General features: G+C 46.3%; 2 protein-coding genes across 3 annotated transcripts; one reads left to right on the top strand and one right to left on the bottom strand.

The window, feature by feature from the left end:
* The first annotated feature begins 95 nt into the window (after window positions 1–95).
* On the top strand, window positions 96–11,866 carry Ribc1 (RIB43A domain with coiled-coils 1). Of its 2 annotated transcripts, XM_052760271.1 has the most exons (8): window positions 96–268; window positions 568–655; window positions 7,340–7,456; window positions 9,368–9,449; window positions 9,617–9,958; window positions 10,597–10,715; window positions 11,124–11,518; window positions 11,628–11,866. In XM_052760271.1, exons 3-8 carry the CDS (start codon window positions 7,340–7,342, stop codon window positions 11,707–11,709), a joined length of 1,137 nt encoding a protein of 378 aa, XP_052616231.1. In that variant the 5' UTR covers window positions 96–268; window positions 568–655; the 3' UTR covers window positions 11,710–11,866. The 2 variants fall into 2 exon arrangements, with proteins under 2 accessions (XP_052616231.1, XP_052616284.1); XM_052760324.1 differs by lacking the exon at window positions 568–655.
* Window positions 11,867–12,013: 147 nt separating this feature from the next.
* On the bottom strand, window positions 12,014–14,609 carry Hsd17b10 (hydroxysteroid 17-beta dehydrogenase 10). Its single transcript, XM_052744587.1, has 6 exons — window positions 14,487–14,609; window positions 13,942–14,106; window positions 12,925–13,089; window positions 12,671–12,799; window positions 12,483–12,591; window positions 12,014–12,314 (listed from the first exon to the last, which is right to left on the bottom strand). The coding sequence occupies exons 1-6, from the start codon at window positions 14,511–14,513 to the stop codon at window positions 12,124–12,126; spliced, it is 786 nt and encodes a 261-aa protein (XP_052600547.1). The 5' UTR covers window positions 14,514–14,609; the 3' UTR covers window positions 12,014–12,123.
* Between the last annotated feature and the right edge of the window lie 1,936 nt (window positions 14,610–16,545).

Genomic DNA, 16,545 nt, shown 5'->3' with positions numbered 1-16,545 from the left:
AGCCAATCAGGATTTCCGGCTGCCGGTGCCAGGGCTGCAGTCACTTCCGCCTGAAATAGAGCCTCTGTTGATTGGTCGCCCGGCTTGAGTTTGTGCCGGCACTTTGGACCCCGCCCCCCTTTGTAGTTGCACCGCAACCGTCGAAGCGGTAACGCACAAAGCTGCAGAAGCGTTAGTGCTGAGGAGGACTCTCGCTTTCTGGGAGAATCAGAAAGCAGGCGGGGGCCTGAGCCCACGCTTGCTGAGACAAGTCAGAAGTCACAGCAAGGTTATACCCTCCCGGCTCCCCAGGGCGAGTGGGAGGCGGGCACTCTGCTGTGATTTGTAGTCTAGCTGGTCTGGGGGCTCCAGCAAAGGGCTCAGTCGAGAACTGGAAGGCACCCTCGGAAGGGTGGGCAGTTTGAACTAGAAGGACGATCTTAGAGAGGACTTAGGTGAGGTGAGATTGGAATGTAAAGGAGGATGAGGGAACTCCTAGACTCCTAGACAACGGAGATACAAGTTGGGGAAAGTTGTATTCTGAGATACCACCCCTATCTCCTGCCTCTCTCTTATTTCTCCAAGCAGAATTCCAAGACTGCTGTTGTAAATCCTAGAGCCAACTTGGACCCAGTCCACTTAGGAGCTTCAGAATTGGAATTGTGTACTGAGAAAGGTATCTTGTGTGAACACCAGGGGGCCACGTCCTTAAGCCAGTGCTCCAGCTTTGTCCTTTTTCCCTTTCTCCTTGCTATATCTGTTTCTCCCCAATCCCATCATATGGCTCTGACACCTTCCCCCTTTATCCCCATCTTTCTCTTCACTCTCCTCTGCTTGTCTACCTCCCTCATTGGCTTCTCTGTTTCCCTTCTCTCTCTTCTTTATGCCTTGCCCTCCTCCATTCGTTTCTCAATCTATTTTCTTCATCCTTTCATCCACATTCTATTACCTTATATCTGCTCATTACTAAGTCATGCTCTTAGGAGCCCAGACTTTATAGTACGGCAACAGTTTGAATTTATAGGCTGGGGTTAGTGCCATTTTCAGATAGTGGTTTCCACAGCTATTCCTGTAACTTTTTTTTTTCCAGATAAGGTTTCTCAGTGTAGCTCTGGCTGCCCTGAAACTCACTCTGTAGACCAGGCTGACCTTGAACTCAGAAATCCACGTGCCTTAGCTTCCTGAGTGCTGAGATAAAAGGCATGTGTCCCCACCACGCAGCTCTGTAACTATTTTAAGATTTGTTTTTATTTGTGTGTGTATATATATATGTATGCCACGGACACAGGGCATTCGATCCCTTGGAGCTGGAGTTACAGGTGGTTGTGAACCACCTGATGGGTACTGAGAGAACTCTGGTATTCTGGAGGATCAGGATGTGTTCTTAACCACCAAGCTGTCTCTCCAGTCCTATTCCTGTAACTTTTTAAATGTCTAAAAGCTGGGAAGAATCCTAAAGAGTCTAGGAAAGTGAGAAAGCTCAGTTGATAGAATCTGATATGGAAGTCAAAAATGAAGCTGTGTTGGGAAAACAGTCACAGTCAACAAAGGGGAATAAAATAACCAAAGGCAATCTCATAATTTTTAGAGAAATTACTGTTTAATTTTCAAAGATGAGATGGGAGCTTGGGAGAAAATTAAACTGTAACTATTTCTAAATATATGCAAAATGCAGTTCCAAGTGGATTAAAAACAAATGATAAACGCAAAACTTTAGAAATTGTAGAATATCTTTATGAATTTAGAATAGAGATTTTGTTTTAGGTGGGTTTTTTTGTTGCTATTTGGTTCGTTGGTTTTAATATTTTTTATGGGGGAGGCAGGGTCTCTACATTGCCCTGGCTGTCCTGAAACTCACTATGGAGAATACTTTTGTAAATGTACCAATAAATATGGATCATATCCATCCCCACTCTAGCCTCTGTCCTCTAAACTCCCATCACATCGCCTGCTTTGTAACTCACTGAGTCCAATTAGTACTGCCCACATGTGCATGATATGGATCGGCAAGAAAATTGACTCTTCCTCAGCAGGCATCAACTTCTAATAGCCCTTCAACTAGGGATGGAGCCTCATGAGCTCTTCACCCACCCATGCTGGAAGGTTTACTAGCTTGCTCTTGTACAGGTCTCCTCCAGGTAACCTCAGCTGCTGTGAATTCCTGAGTGCACGGCCCTGTCGTGTCTAAAAGACAGCACCTCATGGTACCCCTCCCTCCTCTGGGTCTTTACATTCTTCCCACTTCTTCTAACACAGTGTTCCCTGCACTTTGGAGTAGTGGTGGTAGACATCTCATTTGGGACTAAGCACTCAACAGCCACTTATTCTCAACAGTTCGAGCAGTTATGAGTCTCTGCAGAAACTTGCCTACAGCAAAAAGAAGCTTCTCTGACCACAATTGAGAGCAGCACTAATCTATGAATATAAATATATTTGTATTTATACATTTAGAAGGCAATTAGCAGAACAGTAGTAGTAGGTTCTTCCCTACTCCTCAGAGTACTCCCCATAGGTACTTCCTATGACCTCCCCAGACATGGACTTCTGACTAGCTTTCAGACATGGACTTCTGACTAGCTTTCAGACATGGACTTCTGACTAGCTTTCAGACATGGACTTCTGACTAGCTTTCAGACATGGACTTCTGACTAGCTTTACAGTACTAGGCATGAATTCCCTCTTATGGACCAGGTCTCAAATCTAATCCAAGTGGTTGGTTACCCTCATTAAGTCATGCCAGTATTACACCAGTGGGCATATCTTACCTGGAAGGTTGGCATTGTAGCATGCAGGGTTCACTGCTGGGTAAAATGTCTTTTCTACCCTAGTGGCCTGGTAGCACCTTCTGGAACTGTGAAAGCTAGCCAGCATGGAGGACATTTCTTTGTTGGTCCAGATTGATTTCTCCATGCCCAGCAGCTAAACTGTTTGATATCTTTAGCAGTAGGCTCTTACCATTTAGTTTTGGTGAACAAACCAGGAGGAACAGCAGTACCCTATGTCTTAGGTGCCTCTGGGACCTCCCTAACAAATACCTTGGCATAGAGATTGATATGAAATAACTCATCTCTTCTGAGAACACCCACGATGGTTGTTTTTGAAACAGGCCTCTGTAGTCCAGGATGGCCTGGAACTTACTATTTAGTTCAGACTGGCCTCCAATTTTTAACAGTCCTCCTACCTCAGCCTCCCAACTGCTGGGATTAGAGTGTAAGCCATCACACCTTGCAACAGATTTTTTTTTTAAATAACTACAAACACTTCATTCAAAGAAAAAGATGGGTAAATGTGACTAAATATAAGTTTACCAAAATTCCCTCTTAGGATGTGAAATGAGGGCTGGAGGAGGGCTCAGTGGTTAGGAAGCACTTGTTTAATCGCAGCACTGGGGAGGCAGAGGCAGGCAGATCTCTTGAGTTCAAGGCCAGCCTGATCTACAGAGAGTTCCAGGACAGACAGGACTACACAGAGAACCCTGTCTTTGAAAAAAATGATAAATGCTTAAGGAGGTAGATTTACCTTAGTTTGAACATTACATAGCATATTATGTATTGAAACATAATAACCCACAAATATGTATAATTTTGTTTTATATATTCACAAAAAATAAAATTTTTAAATGCAAAAAATCCCTAAAATGAATGCAAGATGAATGGGCACTTCACAAAGCAATAAGTAAATGGTTGAGTACATGTGAAACTTCATTAATAATAAAGAAAATTTCTATTAAAATCAGTGATTATAAACTGATGAGATGGTTCATCAAGTAAAGGCATATGCAGCCAGGCCTGACCTGAGTTTGATCTCTGGATCCCACATGGTGGAAGGAGAGAGACGACAGCTCGTGCAAGTTGTGCTCAGCACCTCCACAAGTGCACTGTGGTATAATCGTGCGCGAGCACACACACACACACACACACACACACCCCATTACTGTTTTGTAACTCTTACTGTTTTGTGAGGTTTAGTGTGTGTGTGTGTGTGTGTGTGTGTGTGTGTGTGTGTGTGTGTGTGTGTAAGTCAGAGGACAACCTGTAGGAGTGAGTTCTCTTTCACCGTGTAGGACAAAGGTGCTCTCCTACCATGTGGATCCAAGGGTAGAACTCATAAGGCCTGGTTGCAGGCACTTTTACCCACTGAGGCATCTCATTGGTCCATGGTGATTTTAATAGTATATTTTACTTAACCCAATGTATCTCACTTGACTACTCAATAGTTACACAGGGCTGGTGGCTTTAGATAAAGTCTCTGTCTTCCAATAAATATTGGTTGAGAAGCTACATTAGTTTCATATTACTGCTATAACAAATCGTCCCAAACTTAATAAACTAATAAAAACTTACTTTCATGCAGCTCTAAAAAGCAGAAGTCCGCCGGGCGGTGGTGGCGCACGCCTTTAATCCCAGCACTCGGGAGGCAGAGGCAGGCGGATCTCTGTGAGTTCGACCAGCCTGGGCTACAGAGCGAGATCCAGGAAAGGCGCAAAGCTACACAGAGAAACCCTGTCTCGAAAAACAAAAAAACAAACAAACAAAAAAAAAAAGCAGAAGTCCAAACTGGGTCTCACTGAACTAAAATTAAGATAGTAATTGGGCTTCTTTCCTTTTGGAGAAACTGAACCTTGCTTTTATGAGGGTGCTGGGGATTTGAACTCGGGTCCTCAGGCTTGCACAAGCACTCTACCCACTGAGTCATCTCCCTGCCCTGGAAGCATTCTTTAACCCAGCCTTCCCCCCCTCCTTTTCTTTTTAGGTGTGAGGCTAGCCTTTAATGATGAGCCATTTATCCAGCCCTCCCTCTTCTTAAAATAGCCCTACTGAAAGCCAATATCCTTGTCTTTTTGGTTAACTTCAGTGGTCTCCACATTGGCCTAGCTTCCTCAATATTGTTTTCTGTTGCCCACTCATCACACAGACAAGCAGCTTTTCTGAAATACAATTTCCCCTTTATTTTATTGCTTATCTAGTCAGATAATTGGTCCATGTTCCTTCATATTTTGGAAGGCCCAGTTTTGACACATAAGTGGTGGGGGGTGGGGGTGGGGGTTGCAAACAAATCAAATTCTCTTGTCTTACCGGCTTAAAATCCTCCACTAGCTTCTCATTACACTGAGATCCAAACTCATGCCAGGGTCTTTTTTGGAGACAGTTTAAAAACAAACTTTGTTACATTTATTTTATTTAGTGGGGGGAGGAGAACACGGGCACGCACATGTGAAGCTCAGAGGACAACTTGTAGGAGTTGGTTCTCTTTCTACCATGTGGGTCCAGGCATCGAACTCAGACCATCAGGCTTGTTGACAAGTATCATTACCCATTCAGCCCTGTCACCAGTCCTTGAGACACTTTTGTGAAACTGGTTCTTACTCTGTACTTGAAGAGGACCTTGAACTTCTGATCCTCCTGTCTCCATCTCCCCAAGTGCTGAGATTATAGGCATGTACTACTCAATCCAGGTTTATGTGGTACTGTGGGTTGTACCCAGGGCTTCCTGTATGCTAGACAAGCACTTTACCGACTGAGCCGCGCTCCCAGCCCCGTTACTACAGGCTTTGAAGAACCAGTCCCTACAACCTTTTCCATTTGTCTCATGCCACTGTCTCCCTTGGTTACAGTGCGCCAGGAACACTGGCGTTTCTTCAAGTACTCCAACTCTTCCTATTGCTATAACTTCCAATAACCATTTTGTAACTGAAATAGTTGACACAAACAAGAAAAATATATATAGCCCATATGTAAGTTTGGAGGCCTGACAAAATAGCAATCAATGAACCAACTCCCCAACTTAAAGTAGGTGTAATTGTAATCTTAGTACTTGAAAGACTGGTGAAGTATTACAACTTCAAGCCAGCCTGGGTGACACAGTGAAATCTTGTTGGAAAACAAACCCCTCAACATACAGATTACTGGTTCCATTGAAATGCCTTGTTTTTTTTCAAACTACTTCCCATACTGCAGAATCTATTATTATTCTCTCTGTAATATTTATATACTGTATATATAGGAATTCGTGAATAACATTTTTCAAGTTTTCCTGTTTATATTTGAGACAGTCTCTTGCTGTGTAGCCCAGACTGGCCTCAAACTCACGATCTTCCTGCCCTGGCCTTTTGAGTGCTAACAAAGGGAGTTAGACCTTATCTCTTTGTTTTATTAATGTAAAATAAGTGAATAAATTTATCTTTTAGACATTTGTTTTAAAGCTGCTTACAAAAATTTTATTAGTTGAGGATTTGTATAGTTTTGATCATATTCACCCCTCCCTCAACTCTTCCCAGATCTATCCCCCTTCCCCTGCCCACCCAACTTTTGTGCTCTTCATTTTTTTTCACCCATCATGTCCAATTTGTGCTGACAATACATTATTGGATGTGCGGCCTTCTACTGTAACGTGGTCAACTTAAGAGTAGGGCTTTGCAGATCAAGGTTGGCACATACCTTTGTTTGTTTGTTTGTTTGTTGTTTTTAGAGACAAAGTTTCTTTGTGTAACCGCCCTGGCTATCCTGGAACTTGATTTGTAAACCAGGTTAGCCTCAAACTCACAGAGATCTGCCTGGATGACACCCATCTTTAATCCCAGCACTTGGGAGGCAGAGGCAGACAGATCTGAGTTCAAGGCCAGCCTGGTCTACAGAGTGAGTTCCAGGACAGCCAGAGCCACACAGAGAAACCCTATCTTGAAAAGCAAAAATAAAGAGTGGGCTCTACACTCTTAAAGAAAACTTGGCTCTCCTCTCCCAGCAGCTATCAGTTGCCAACTTCCCTAGGGGTGGGTCTTTGTGCCCACTTCCTTTCTGCATGCTGGGATTTGGTCTGGCTTGAGTTTGCGCAGGGTTTGTGCATGCTGTCAAAATCTCTGTGGGTTCATATGTGCAGCTGCCCCTGCTATGTTCAGAGCATACTGTTTCCCTGTATTCATCCACCACCTCTGACTCTTACAGTCTTTCCATCCCTTCTACAATGGTCACTGAACCTTGGAAGGAGGGGATGTGATATAGATTTCCCATTTTAGGGCTGAGAATTCTGTAGTCTCTTGTTCTCCGCATCTGGGACTGCTTCACAAAAGCTTTAAGCTAAGGAGTATAATGGTCAGACTTGCTTTCAGGAAAATCCCCATGGTAGCCAGGGCAGAGAAGACAACAGTGGAGAAACAGACCATCAAGGTTTCTGGGAATATTGCCTGACATTAGACTGAAGTGTGACAGTGTGGTGATAGCAGAGATTGAGGACACAGATATGAAACATCAGAAAGTAAACTCAAGATCATAGTTGGTAAGATGTTATAAAGAAGAACTAGAGGTATGGTATAGTGGAGGACAGTGCCAGCATTAATGGGCCATTCCATCTCTCATTGCTCCAGATGTATAAGTTAGACCTCCTACCAGATCCCAAGGAGATAGCAGCCATTGAGGCTAGAAGAAATCGAGAAAGGGAACGACAATGCCGATTCTTCAATGTGCGGAACCGAGTCATGGGGGTGAGTGGGTAATGGAAAGCACTTTACAAAGCTGGGGTTACTTCCCTCTTACGCCTAGAAAGGAATGTAGCAGTGCATTATAACCCCTCTGGATTCAAGAAGGCCCTAGGACTGGAAGGGAAGGAGCTGGGGAACCAACTTCATATACCTGGGCAGGCTTAAGAAGAGTCAGGGTTGTGCAGGGACAGACGATGGGGTGACGGCTGGCTCCTCTCTGGTCAGCTCTTGGACTGTAGCTGGTTCTTGAGAAACAACATGGAGCCACAAAAGGGTGTAAATAATATTGAAGGGGTTTCTGCAAGGCTAAACATGATACTGTTGCATTAGTTATTTTTCGTGTTACTATGACAAAATCCCTGCCAAACAAGGAAGAAAGGGTTTGGGCTCAGTTTGAGTATATAGCCCGTTATTGGGGGGAAGGAGCAGGAAGTGGTGGTCACTTTGTACCCACAGTTAGGAAGCAGGATTCAGTTCACTTTCTCCTTTTTATTCAGTCCAGGACCCTAGTCCATGGTATGGCCCACAGTTAAGACAGGTTTCCCCACTTAAAATAATCCAATCTAGAAACTTCCTCATAGACATGTCTAAAGGTTTCTCTCCTAAGTGATTCTAGATGCTATCAAGCTGACAACATCTTATGTATTTTTACTTGGGAGGGGGCATGTGGTGCTATGCATGCTACAGTGTGAATGTGGGGGTCCCAAGATAACTTGCAGGAGTCGGCCCTCTCCTTCCTCCATGTGGCTCTCTGGTATCAAACTCTCTCAAGCCTGAACCTTACCCACTGAACCATCTTACCAGACCATGTTGACAATATTAACCTTCACAACCGTGAACGAAGCTGAGGGATAGAGACGGAAAGGGATGTTTACTCTTCACTACACTGTATACCCCTTTGTACTATTTTTAAATGTTTTAAGTGAATTATAATAAAAGAGAATATATTGATTGCTTTAATAAAAAGGACTGCTGAGTGGATGGACAGAGAACAGATGCAGCCTAATGATCTAGAAAAGACACCATACTTGTGTTCAAAGCCAGGTCTACTATCACATATGTGATTTAGGATACATAACCTATCTTGTCCTCCTCTGTAAAACGAGACCAAATAAAGCATTGGGAAAAAATCAGAGCCGGGCGGTGGTGGCGCACGCCTTTAATCCCAGCACTCGGGAGGCAGAGCCAGGCGGATCTTTGTGAGTTCAAGGCCAGCCTGGTCTACAGAGCGAGATCCAGGAAAGGCGCAAAGCTACACAGAGAAACCCTGTCTCGAAAAACAAAAAAAAAAAAAAAAATCAGAGCATACTACTTGACCATAGGCAAACAGAAGTTTGAGTGGTCTGAGATCCTGGTTGCAAGAATTTCCCTGGGACCTGCCCTATACCAAGCACTATGCTGGACAGTGGGGGATACAATGATAGCTAAGGCCTAGCTTCTACCCTGAAACAGCGTACAGCCTAGTGGAGAAGATAATAGAGACCAGTGTCAATACAGTGTGGACAGTGGATCCTAGATTATGGGGTAGAACCTTCCTGAACAAGTCTTGAAGGGTAAACTGAAGTTTGGGTAAAGGAAGAAAGAAAGGCTTTCCAAGGGGAGGAAACAGAGCAAAGGCTGTGGGTTCGAAGCAGCTTAAGATGTGCAGAGAACTGAAAGTACAGTTCCTAAGACTAATGTGAGAGGCGGCGGCGGCGGCAGGGAAAGGGGGCACAAAGAGATAAAGGCAAAAGCAGCAGCTAGACCATAGAGTTGTTTACAAGCTTTGTTCAGGGGTTAGAACTTTATCCAGTAGGTCCTGAAGAGCTTTTGGGGGGGATTTAAAGGGGGTAATTTCTAAATAGCATCTGTTAGAGCATTCAATGTACCATGCTGAGACTCTACTCTAATTTAGCTTCTTTCTTTGAGATCCAGGTGGATGTGGATGCCCTGAACTACCAGGTGAAGGAACGAAAGCTTCGGGAAGCAATGGAGCAAAGCAAAGATATGGCTTATGGTAAACACTCAAGGCTGGGACAAAACAAAGGTAGAACTAGAGAGAATAGGCTGAAGTTGGGCAATTCTGCCTCTGAAAAGAGCCTGAGGTTCTGGGAGTGATAAGCCAGATGAGGAGCAGAGGCCAGGCCTCTGATGTGTCTTCATGTCCCTGTCAATCACTCCTAGGTACCAAGCATGCGCACTATGATCTGGTAGCACAGATGTTAGAGAAGGAAGAGGCAGAACGGGCATGTCGGTTGTCCAAGAAAGTACAGGATTTTCGGGAGCAAAGGCAGCAATTCAGGAATGGACAAGAATGTGACTTCTGGGATCCAAAACAACTCCAAGAGTTTCCAGTCCCTTATTATGACAGTGGCACGTACTTTGGCCCAGCCAGCATGCAGTACTTCCATGGAGAGGACCTGGAAAGGGCCTCACGCCTGAAAATGCAGCAAGAACAGTTCAGATACAACTTGGAGAGACAGCTACAGGAACAGCAGGCAGCCAGAGACGAGGAGGTGCGTGCAGGTAAGTAGCCTCGCCGGGAGCTCACCTGGTCTGGGGATAGCACTATGTGAGGAGGTAGTTACCCATCCAGCTGAGGCAGAAAGATTAGTCTGTACAAGCCCTAACTTCCCTAACCTCCTTCAGCAACTGACACTGTACCCAGCCATCATGATTTCTTGGCATTTACCTGGGGGAAGCATTTTACAGTTCTACTTGAGACAGGGTCTCATGGAACACACACTGGCTTTGAACTTGCTATATAGCCAGGAATGACCTTAAAGTTCTGATCTTCCTGCCTCTGTCTCCCAAGTGCTGGAATTATAGGCATACACCACCACACTGGACTAGGCAGGGAGTTCTCTGAGACAGGAGCTAATTCTGTGATATCCTTAGAACCCAACAAATAACTTTGAGACTGAGGCTAGAGAGATGAAATTACTTAAGGCCTCACAGTTCAAACATGACAGCACTACATTGTTATCCAATGCTGTGCTTTGGCTACCCCAACCCCAAAGAGTAACTCCTTCCATATCGGTGTAACTTTGACACTCAGATCTGTGCAACAAATATAAAGTATGTCAAACAAATAGCTAATGAGTAAACCAGGAATGGGGCCTAGAAGAGGCAAGTGCAATACCCTGGCCATATTTTCTGTGTAGCTTTGCTTAGTGACCAGCTGCGCCTCGCCGTGAACACAAGAGCAGCTGAACTAGCCAGGCTGGAGGAGTCCTGTCGCGCAGCCATGAGGACTGCTATGGCTAATGCTAACAAAGCCCAGGTATGTCCTGAACTAGCCAGTGCACTAAGCCCACCCCAAGTCTCGAACCAAGTCCTGGGGAACCTTAGCCACAAACCTCACACCCCATTTCAACCAGGGTAAGCATTCTCATTGCCCCAAGGACTACCCCTTTCACTTAAGATCCTATTAAAGCATAAGTCACCTCTCTCCCTACCTCCAAATACAGGGTGACTTAAGAACAGGGATTGACTTTTCATCCCTGACCCCTCAGACTAAGTGCAGAGAAATTCCCTGGCCATTCTATCCCCCTCCATCATACCCTTAGGGTCATTAAAAATTCATGCTATGTCTCTCCCTTCTCTCTGAGATTAGTAGGGCTCTATTTTTTCCTACTCCTTCAAGTAAGTTTCTTAAGGCTAGGCCCCCAAATGCTTACACTACCACCAGGCAACTAAGAAGGCCCTGCAGCAGCGCCGTGAACAGCAGCAGCAACAGGGGGCCAAACTCAAGGAGATCAAGAAACAAGTCACCAGTGATCTACTGACCGAGAATCCCCAGGCTGCCCAGCGCCCCCAGGCTCCTCACCGGGTCCTGCCCTATTGCTGGAAGGGCATGACTGCAGAGCAGCGAGCCGCCATCAGGAAAACCCAGGAAACACAACGACAAGAGAAAAAGGAACAGCGCAGAGTGGAAAAGTCCCTGGAAGCTGAGTGGGGACGCCAAACCGTCCGCTTGGCTGAAGCAGCCCTGGAGCTGGAAGAACAGGAGAGGCAGTTGTGTGCGGAATTTCGACGGGGGCTAGGCTCCTTCAACAGGGAGTTGGCTAGGGAACAAGCAGCCCAGTGAGTTCTAGACTATAGCAATGGGGAGGAAGGCGGGGGCGGGTGGGGAGGAATGACAAGGACCAGGGAGAGGGAGAGAACATCACCTGTGGCCTTTGAATTCTCACAGGCAAAATTACCTGAATTCAGTCATCTACACCAATCAACCGACCGCTCAGTACTACCTGCAGTTCAACACCAGCAGCCGCTGAAGCCTGGATGACCACCTCCCTTCTCGCCTGTCAATCTCACAGGTGGCTAGGAGTCGTCAAGAAAATGCTACATACCCCTATCTCTAATCTCTCCTCAGAAGGAGGGAACTAAGCCCCAAACTCCACTTTCTACCCTAGGTAATAAAGTTATTCACTATAATGAACCATGTGTTGTTACAGTATACAAGTGTGAGACACCGCCTTTCCCACTCCACACTGGGGTGGTTCTTATGTATCCAGCCTCAGAGCCTTCACTTTCTTCCCCATGCCAGTTCCCCTCATACATAAGACTGCTCACACCCTGTACGTTTGAGAATTTATTAGGCACAGAGGGTGACTGGAGCAGAGTTACAAAATGGCTGTTAGCTTTCCTTCAAGCTGGAGAGAAGTTGGTGTTTTTCTTGCCTTCACCCTTTAAGGCTGCATTCGAATGGCCCCATCCAGCCGGATGACTTCTCCATTCAAGAATGGGTTCTCAATTATGGCCTGGACCGCATGAGCGTATTCAGCAGGGTCACCTAGTCGGCTGGGGAAGGGCACCTGGCTGGCCAAGAAGTTGCGCACTTTCTCCGGAAGGGTGGTAAGCAGTGGGGTGGCAAACAAGCCTAGACGAAAGCACCAAAATCAAAGGTTCATTTCTGTTCTCATAGTCGCTTGGTTCTTCCTCACTGTAGTGCTAAGCTGCTGATATTTAGGTAGTGGACACCTCCTCTCATCTGTCTACAGATCCCACCCAACTCTAGGGATGGCAAGAGAGAGAAAGAAATGTCTACCTGGAGCAATTGTCATCACACGGATGCCTATGGGAGCCAGATCGCGAGCAATGGGCAGTGTCATGCCCACTATGCCCCCTTTGGATGCAGAGTATGCAGCTTGTCCAACCTGGAAAAAAGAGTGGGGATCCTAGGTGGGAAAGCCCCCACAAGTCATTCCAATAAGAACTTTGCCTCCATCTACATACCTGGCCCTCAAAGGCAGCCACACTGGCAGTGTTAATGATAACTCCACGTTGGCCTCCCTGGTCTGGTTCATTCTGACCCATCGCCCCAGCAACCAAGCGGATCACATTGAAAGTGCCTATGAGATTCACCTGGAGGGTGGGTAGAACCATGATGTGGGATCTAAGGCAGAGGTCGCTTTTTGTTTGCTTAAAAGCTGAGTACCCACAGCCAGACATTTCTTATTCCTACCCTTGGGGAGCTACCAAGGCCTTACATTGAGAACCCGCTGGAAGTCTTCCAAGGTATGCACCTGGTTCTTCTTTTGGTTGTATGTCTTAATGGCCACTGCAATACCTGCACAGTTGACAGCCACATCTATGCGGCCAAACTTTTCTTTTGCTAGAGTCAAAGCTGCTTGGACATCCTTCTCAGAGGTCACCTTGAAAGGGAGACATGAAGGAAAGGTATTCATTTCCTGGCATACACACACCACTAAACCTAGAGAGGAGGGCAAACCCAGTCCTTGAATGGGAGCAGAATTGTGTGAGCAAAAGGGAAGCCAAGAGAGAGTTGTGCTAAAACAAGTGAAGAGAGTGAAAGGAAAACGGTGGATACTACAGAAAAGTACTGCAAAGTATTTTTCAAATCTCTACTCTTTGGATTCATGTGCCCCTGGTAATTCTCAGCTGCTATGGATCAGGGCACCATACAACCTTGTTTTGCTTTTTTTCTTTGACAATTAAACTGAGGGGGTCTCACACATGCTAGGCAAGAACTCTACCACTGAGCTATATTCTGATATAACCCTGTTTTGAGAATTACTCACAGGAACATGAACTAGCCTTTTTTAAAAAAAATCCCTTCCTGTGGAGTTCAGGTTTTTCAACTCTGTAAATATATAATCACTGGGCAGATAGGCATTTCCAACTGTTCATATCTCCTCCAGGAAATTCTGGTGTGTCCAGTCCTCATCGCCATTATGCTGAGCTCCTGCTTTAGAGTTCTTATTGCAGGTGCCCTCATGTGCTCAAGGACTCAGGTCAAAAAGCTGACGGGTGATGGATTCACCACCGTACATTTATTTGTATGTATGTGCAAGCATGTTTGTGCCAGGGCACTCGTGTGGAGGTCAGAGTCGGTTCTTTCCTTATACCATGTAGGTCCTGGGGATCAAACTCAGGTTGTTACAGATGCAAGTACTTTTACCGGACCGACCCCAGACACCACTTTTATGGGAGAAGCCCCCCCGCCCCAGTTTCCTCATGCACACTGTGGTAGAGTCGTGACTCACGTTGGCTGGGGCAAACATGCAGCTCTCTCCTAACTTCTTGGCTTGGGCCTCACCCCCCGAGTTAGGTAAGTCCAGAAGCACAGCTGTGGCCCCTTGTCCCACCAGTCTTTCGGCCGTAGCCAGGCCAAGGCCCGAGGCTCCTCCAGTTATTAGTGCCACCAGGCCCTGTGAAGAGGTACAAGGTAAACTGCTACTGTCCAAACCACCCCCACCCTTTCACTTGCCAGTTCCTGAATTCTGCGAAGAAGCAGGGACAGTCAATGACCCAAAGGTGCTTCCTCTCCTCACCGCTGAGACCGGGGTTGGGGGGGGCCGGGGTGGGGGGTTGGGGGGGCCGGGGTGGGGGGGGGGCGTGTCTCATCCCAGGCGTGTTTCCCTGCGGCCCCTCACACACATATGCAGTTGAACGCTGAACCGGATCGCCAGAAAACCAGGCCCGGAGAAGCAGGACCCTTTTCCCCAGGCACCGATCTCTCCTCTCTAGTTCCTGCCCGTGCAGTCCTAGCCTGCGCAAAAACAAACGTTAGAGGCACAGAGCAGTCTACCTTCACGCTCCGACACGCCGCAGCCATCTTGCACCGGTCTCGCCACCGGAGGAGGGCTTTCAGTCTCTTTTGCACAGGCGCTCGCTGATTGGCCGGCACAGAGCCGCCTACTGGCGCGGGGAGCAGCGGCACGCGGGGTGTGTAGTGGGGGGAGGGGAGGGGAGGGGAGGGGAGGGGGGAGGACAGGGCGTGGCCTGCTGCGTCGGGACCTCGGAAAGGGAAAAGTCGTGGACTCGGGCTGAGGAGCGAGCGTTGCGTTGGTAGAAAGAACCTAGTGGCACCTGCCTGCTCTCACCACCCCTTCCTTCACCCCGCTCTCTAGCTGACCATTTGGCATGCAGCCAGCTGCACCAGAGGAAGACCGGGCAAAGATAGAAACTGAGCCCCTTTCTCAGTAAAGCTTTCAAGTGTAAGTGAAACCGATTCCTAGCTGCCAGGTTCTACCGGGTACACAGAGAAATAATAAAAGGTCCATACTTCCCAGGAGGACACAGTTCATTTGGAGAAAGATAAAATTACAGGACAGACAACAAAAGGGGCAGATTTTTTTTTTTCGGTGATAGAACCAAACCCCAAGGTCCTGTACCTGTTACGCAAGTACTCTACCACGGAGCTACAAACAGCCCAACTACAGATTCCAGAATACTGAGCTGAGGACAGGGAAAGGAAGATTCAGCCGCAGAGAGAAATATGTTGAGGCAAGGAGAGAGAGGCCAGACAACATCACACTTCGTGCATGTGGGTGGAGAGGGTCATTGGGAGCTAAGGACAGGAGGCAGGCATTACGAAACAGGTATTTCTGAGAAGCAAACTCACAGAGACAAGAGCGTCTCTCATCGCCTCAGCCTTTGCTGTGTTCCTGTGTTCGAGGCCCAGATTGCACACTGTAGATTGGGCAACATCCAGAGACTGTTGTTAAAAACTTAGGTCTCTAGTCACTCTACGTGAGCTTTCAGCCAATATCTCAATTAGAATCTTTCGGATGGACATCTAGTCTGTCTTCCATCCATGTTTTTTCTCAACCCAAAGTCTTCAGGCCCACAAATCTCAGCCTACACTTTCTGCCTGCAACTGTACTGTGCTTTTTCTATGTTAAATATTCTCCCAGGGACTTCCCTCAAGGACGACTGGTTGTTGACAGCCAGTATACCTATATTGATTTTCACTACTTTATCAAAGGGTTTAGCACCCACTCACAATCTTTTAACATTTGTGTGTGTGTGTGTGTGTGTGTGTGTGTGTGTGTGTGTGTGTGTGTGTGTGTGTATACTGTGTGGGGAGTCCAAGGGCGACTGTAGGAATTGGTTTTCTCCTTCCATCATGTGGGTTATGGGAGTCAAACACAGATCATCAAGCTTGAGCCATTTCAAACTCACAATCTAAGTGTTTTTGTGAAGTGTTCCCATCAACTGTGACCCTAGCATTCTGGAGGAAGAAGCAGCATAGCTGTAGCAAATTTGAGACCATGCTGGTTTACATAGCCAATTTCAGGCTAGCCAGCCAGGAGTAGACTACAAGGTGAGTCCCTGTCTCAAAAAAAAAAAAAAAAAAAAAAAAAAAAAAAAAAAAAAAAAAAAAAAGGCAGTTCTACTGGTTCTACTGGGACTGAATTTTTTTTTTTTTCTGAGACAAGGTTTCTCTGTGTAGCTTTGGAGCCTATCCTGGAACTCACTCTGTAGATCAGGCTGGCCTCAAACTCACAGAGCTCCGCCTGCCTCTGCCTCTTGAGTGCTGGATTAAAGGCGTGTGCCACCACCGCCCGGCTGAGTTTTAAGAAAAGATTAGCATTTTTCACTGGCCTCATATACGTTCTTCAGTTACAGTGGCCTCTTTTGTGTTCATTTTTGCATTCACCTGTTCCTGCATGGCTGCTTTTTTTCATACAGAAATAAAGTAAAATAATACCTCCCAAGAGGGGTCCTTTCAGAACACTCAAGCTGTAGCCACATCACCACTATATACTGCATATTTGAATCTCTGCATAGCTTTAGAGATTCATCTATTTCCTTTAGAAAGGAAGGTACTGATTTTTTTTGGGGGGGGGACAGGATCTCTCACT

This window comes from Peromyscus californicus, unplaced genomic scaffold, assembly GCF_007827085.1.
Source record: "Peromyscus californicus insignis strain IS unplaced genomic scaffold, ASM782708v3 Scaffold_10__1_contigs__length_136768540, whole genome shotgun sequence".
Taxonomy (NCBI): domain Eukaryota; kingdom Metazoa; phylum Chordata; class Mammalia; order Rodentia; family Cricetidae; genus Peromyscus; species Peromyscus californicus.
Note: the sequence above shows the minus strand (reverse complement) of the source record. Positions and strands in the feature narration are given on the sequence as shown.

What these genes read in the sequence shown, in the direction of transcription:
- Ribc1 (XM_052760324.1), top strand. Translation starts at nt 7,340, where the DNA reads ATGTATAAGTTAGACCTCCTACCAGATCCCAAGGAGATAGCAGCCATT. An exon ending in CTAATGCTAACAAAGCCCAG is followed by an intron (nt 10,716 to 11,123) that starts GTATGTCCTGAA and finishes CACTACCACCAG; the next exon opens with GCAACTAAGAAGGCCCTGCA. An exon ending in GCTAGGGAACAAGCAGCCCA is followed by an intron (nt 11,519 to 11,627) that starts GTGAGTTCTAGA and finishes GAATTCTCACAG; the next exon opens with GCAAAATTACCTGAATTCAG.
- Hsd17b10 (XM_052744587.1), bottom strand. Translation starts at nt 14,513, where the DNA reads ATGGCTGCGGCGTGTCGGAGCGTGAAG. An exon ending in GCATGTTTGCCCCAGCCAAC is followed by an intron (nt 13,090 to 13,941) that starts GTGAGTCACGAC and finishes CTCCCTTTCAAG; the next exon opens with GTGACCTCTGAGAAGGATGT. An exon ending in ACTTCCAGCGGGTTCTCAAT is followed by an intron (nt 12,800 to 12,924) that starts GTAAGGCCTTGG and finishes CCCACCCTCCAG; the next exon opens with GTGAATCTCATAGGCACTTT.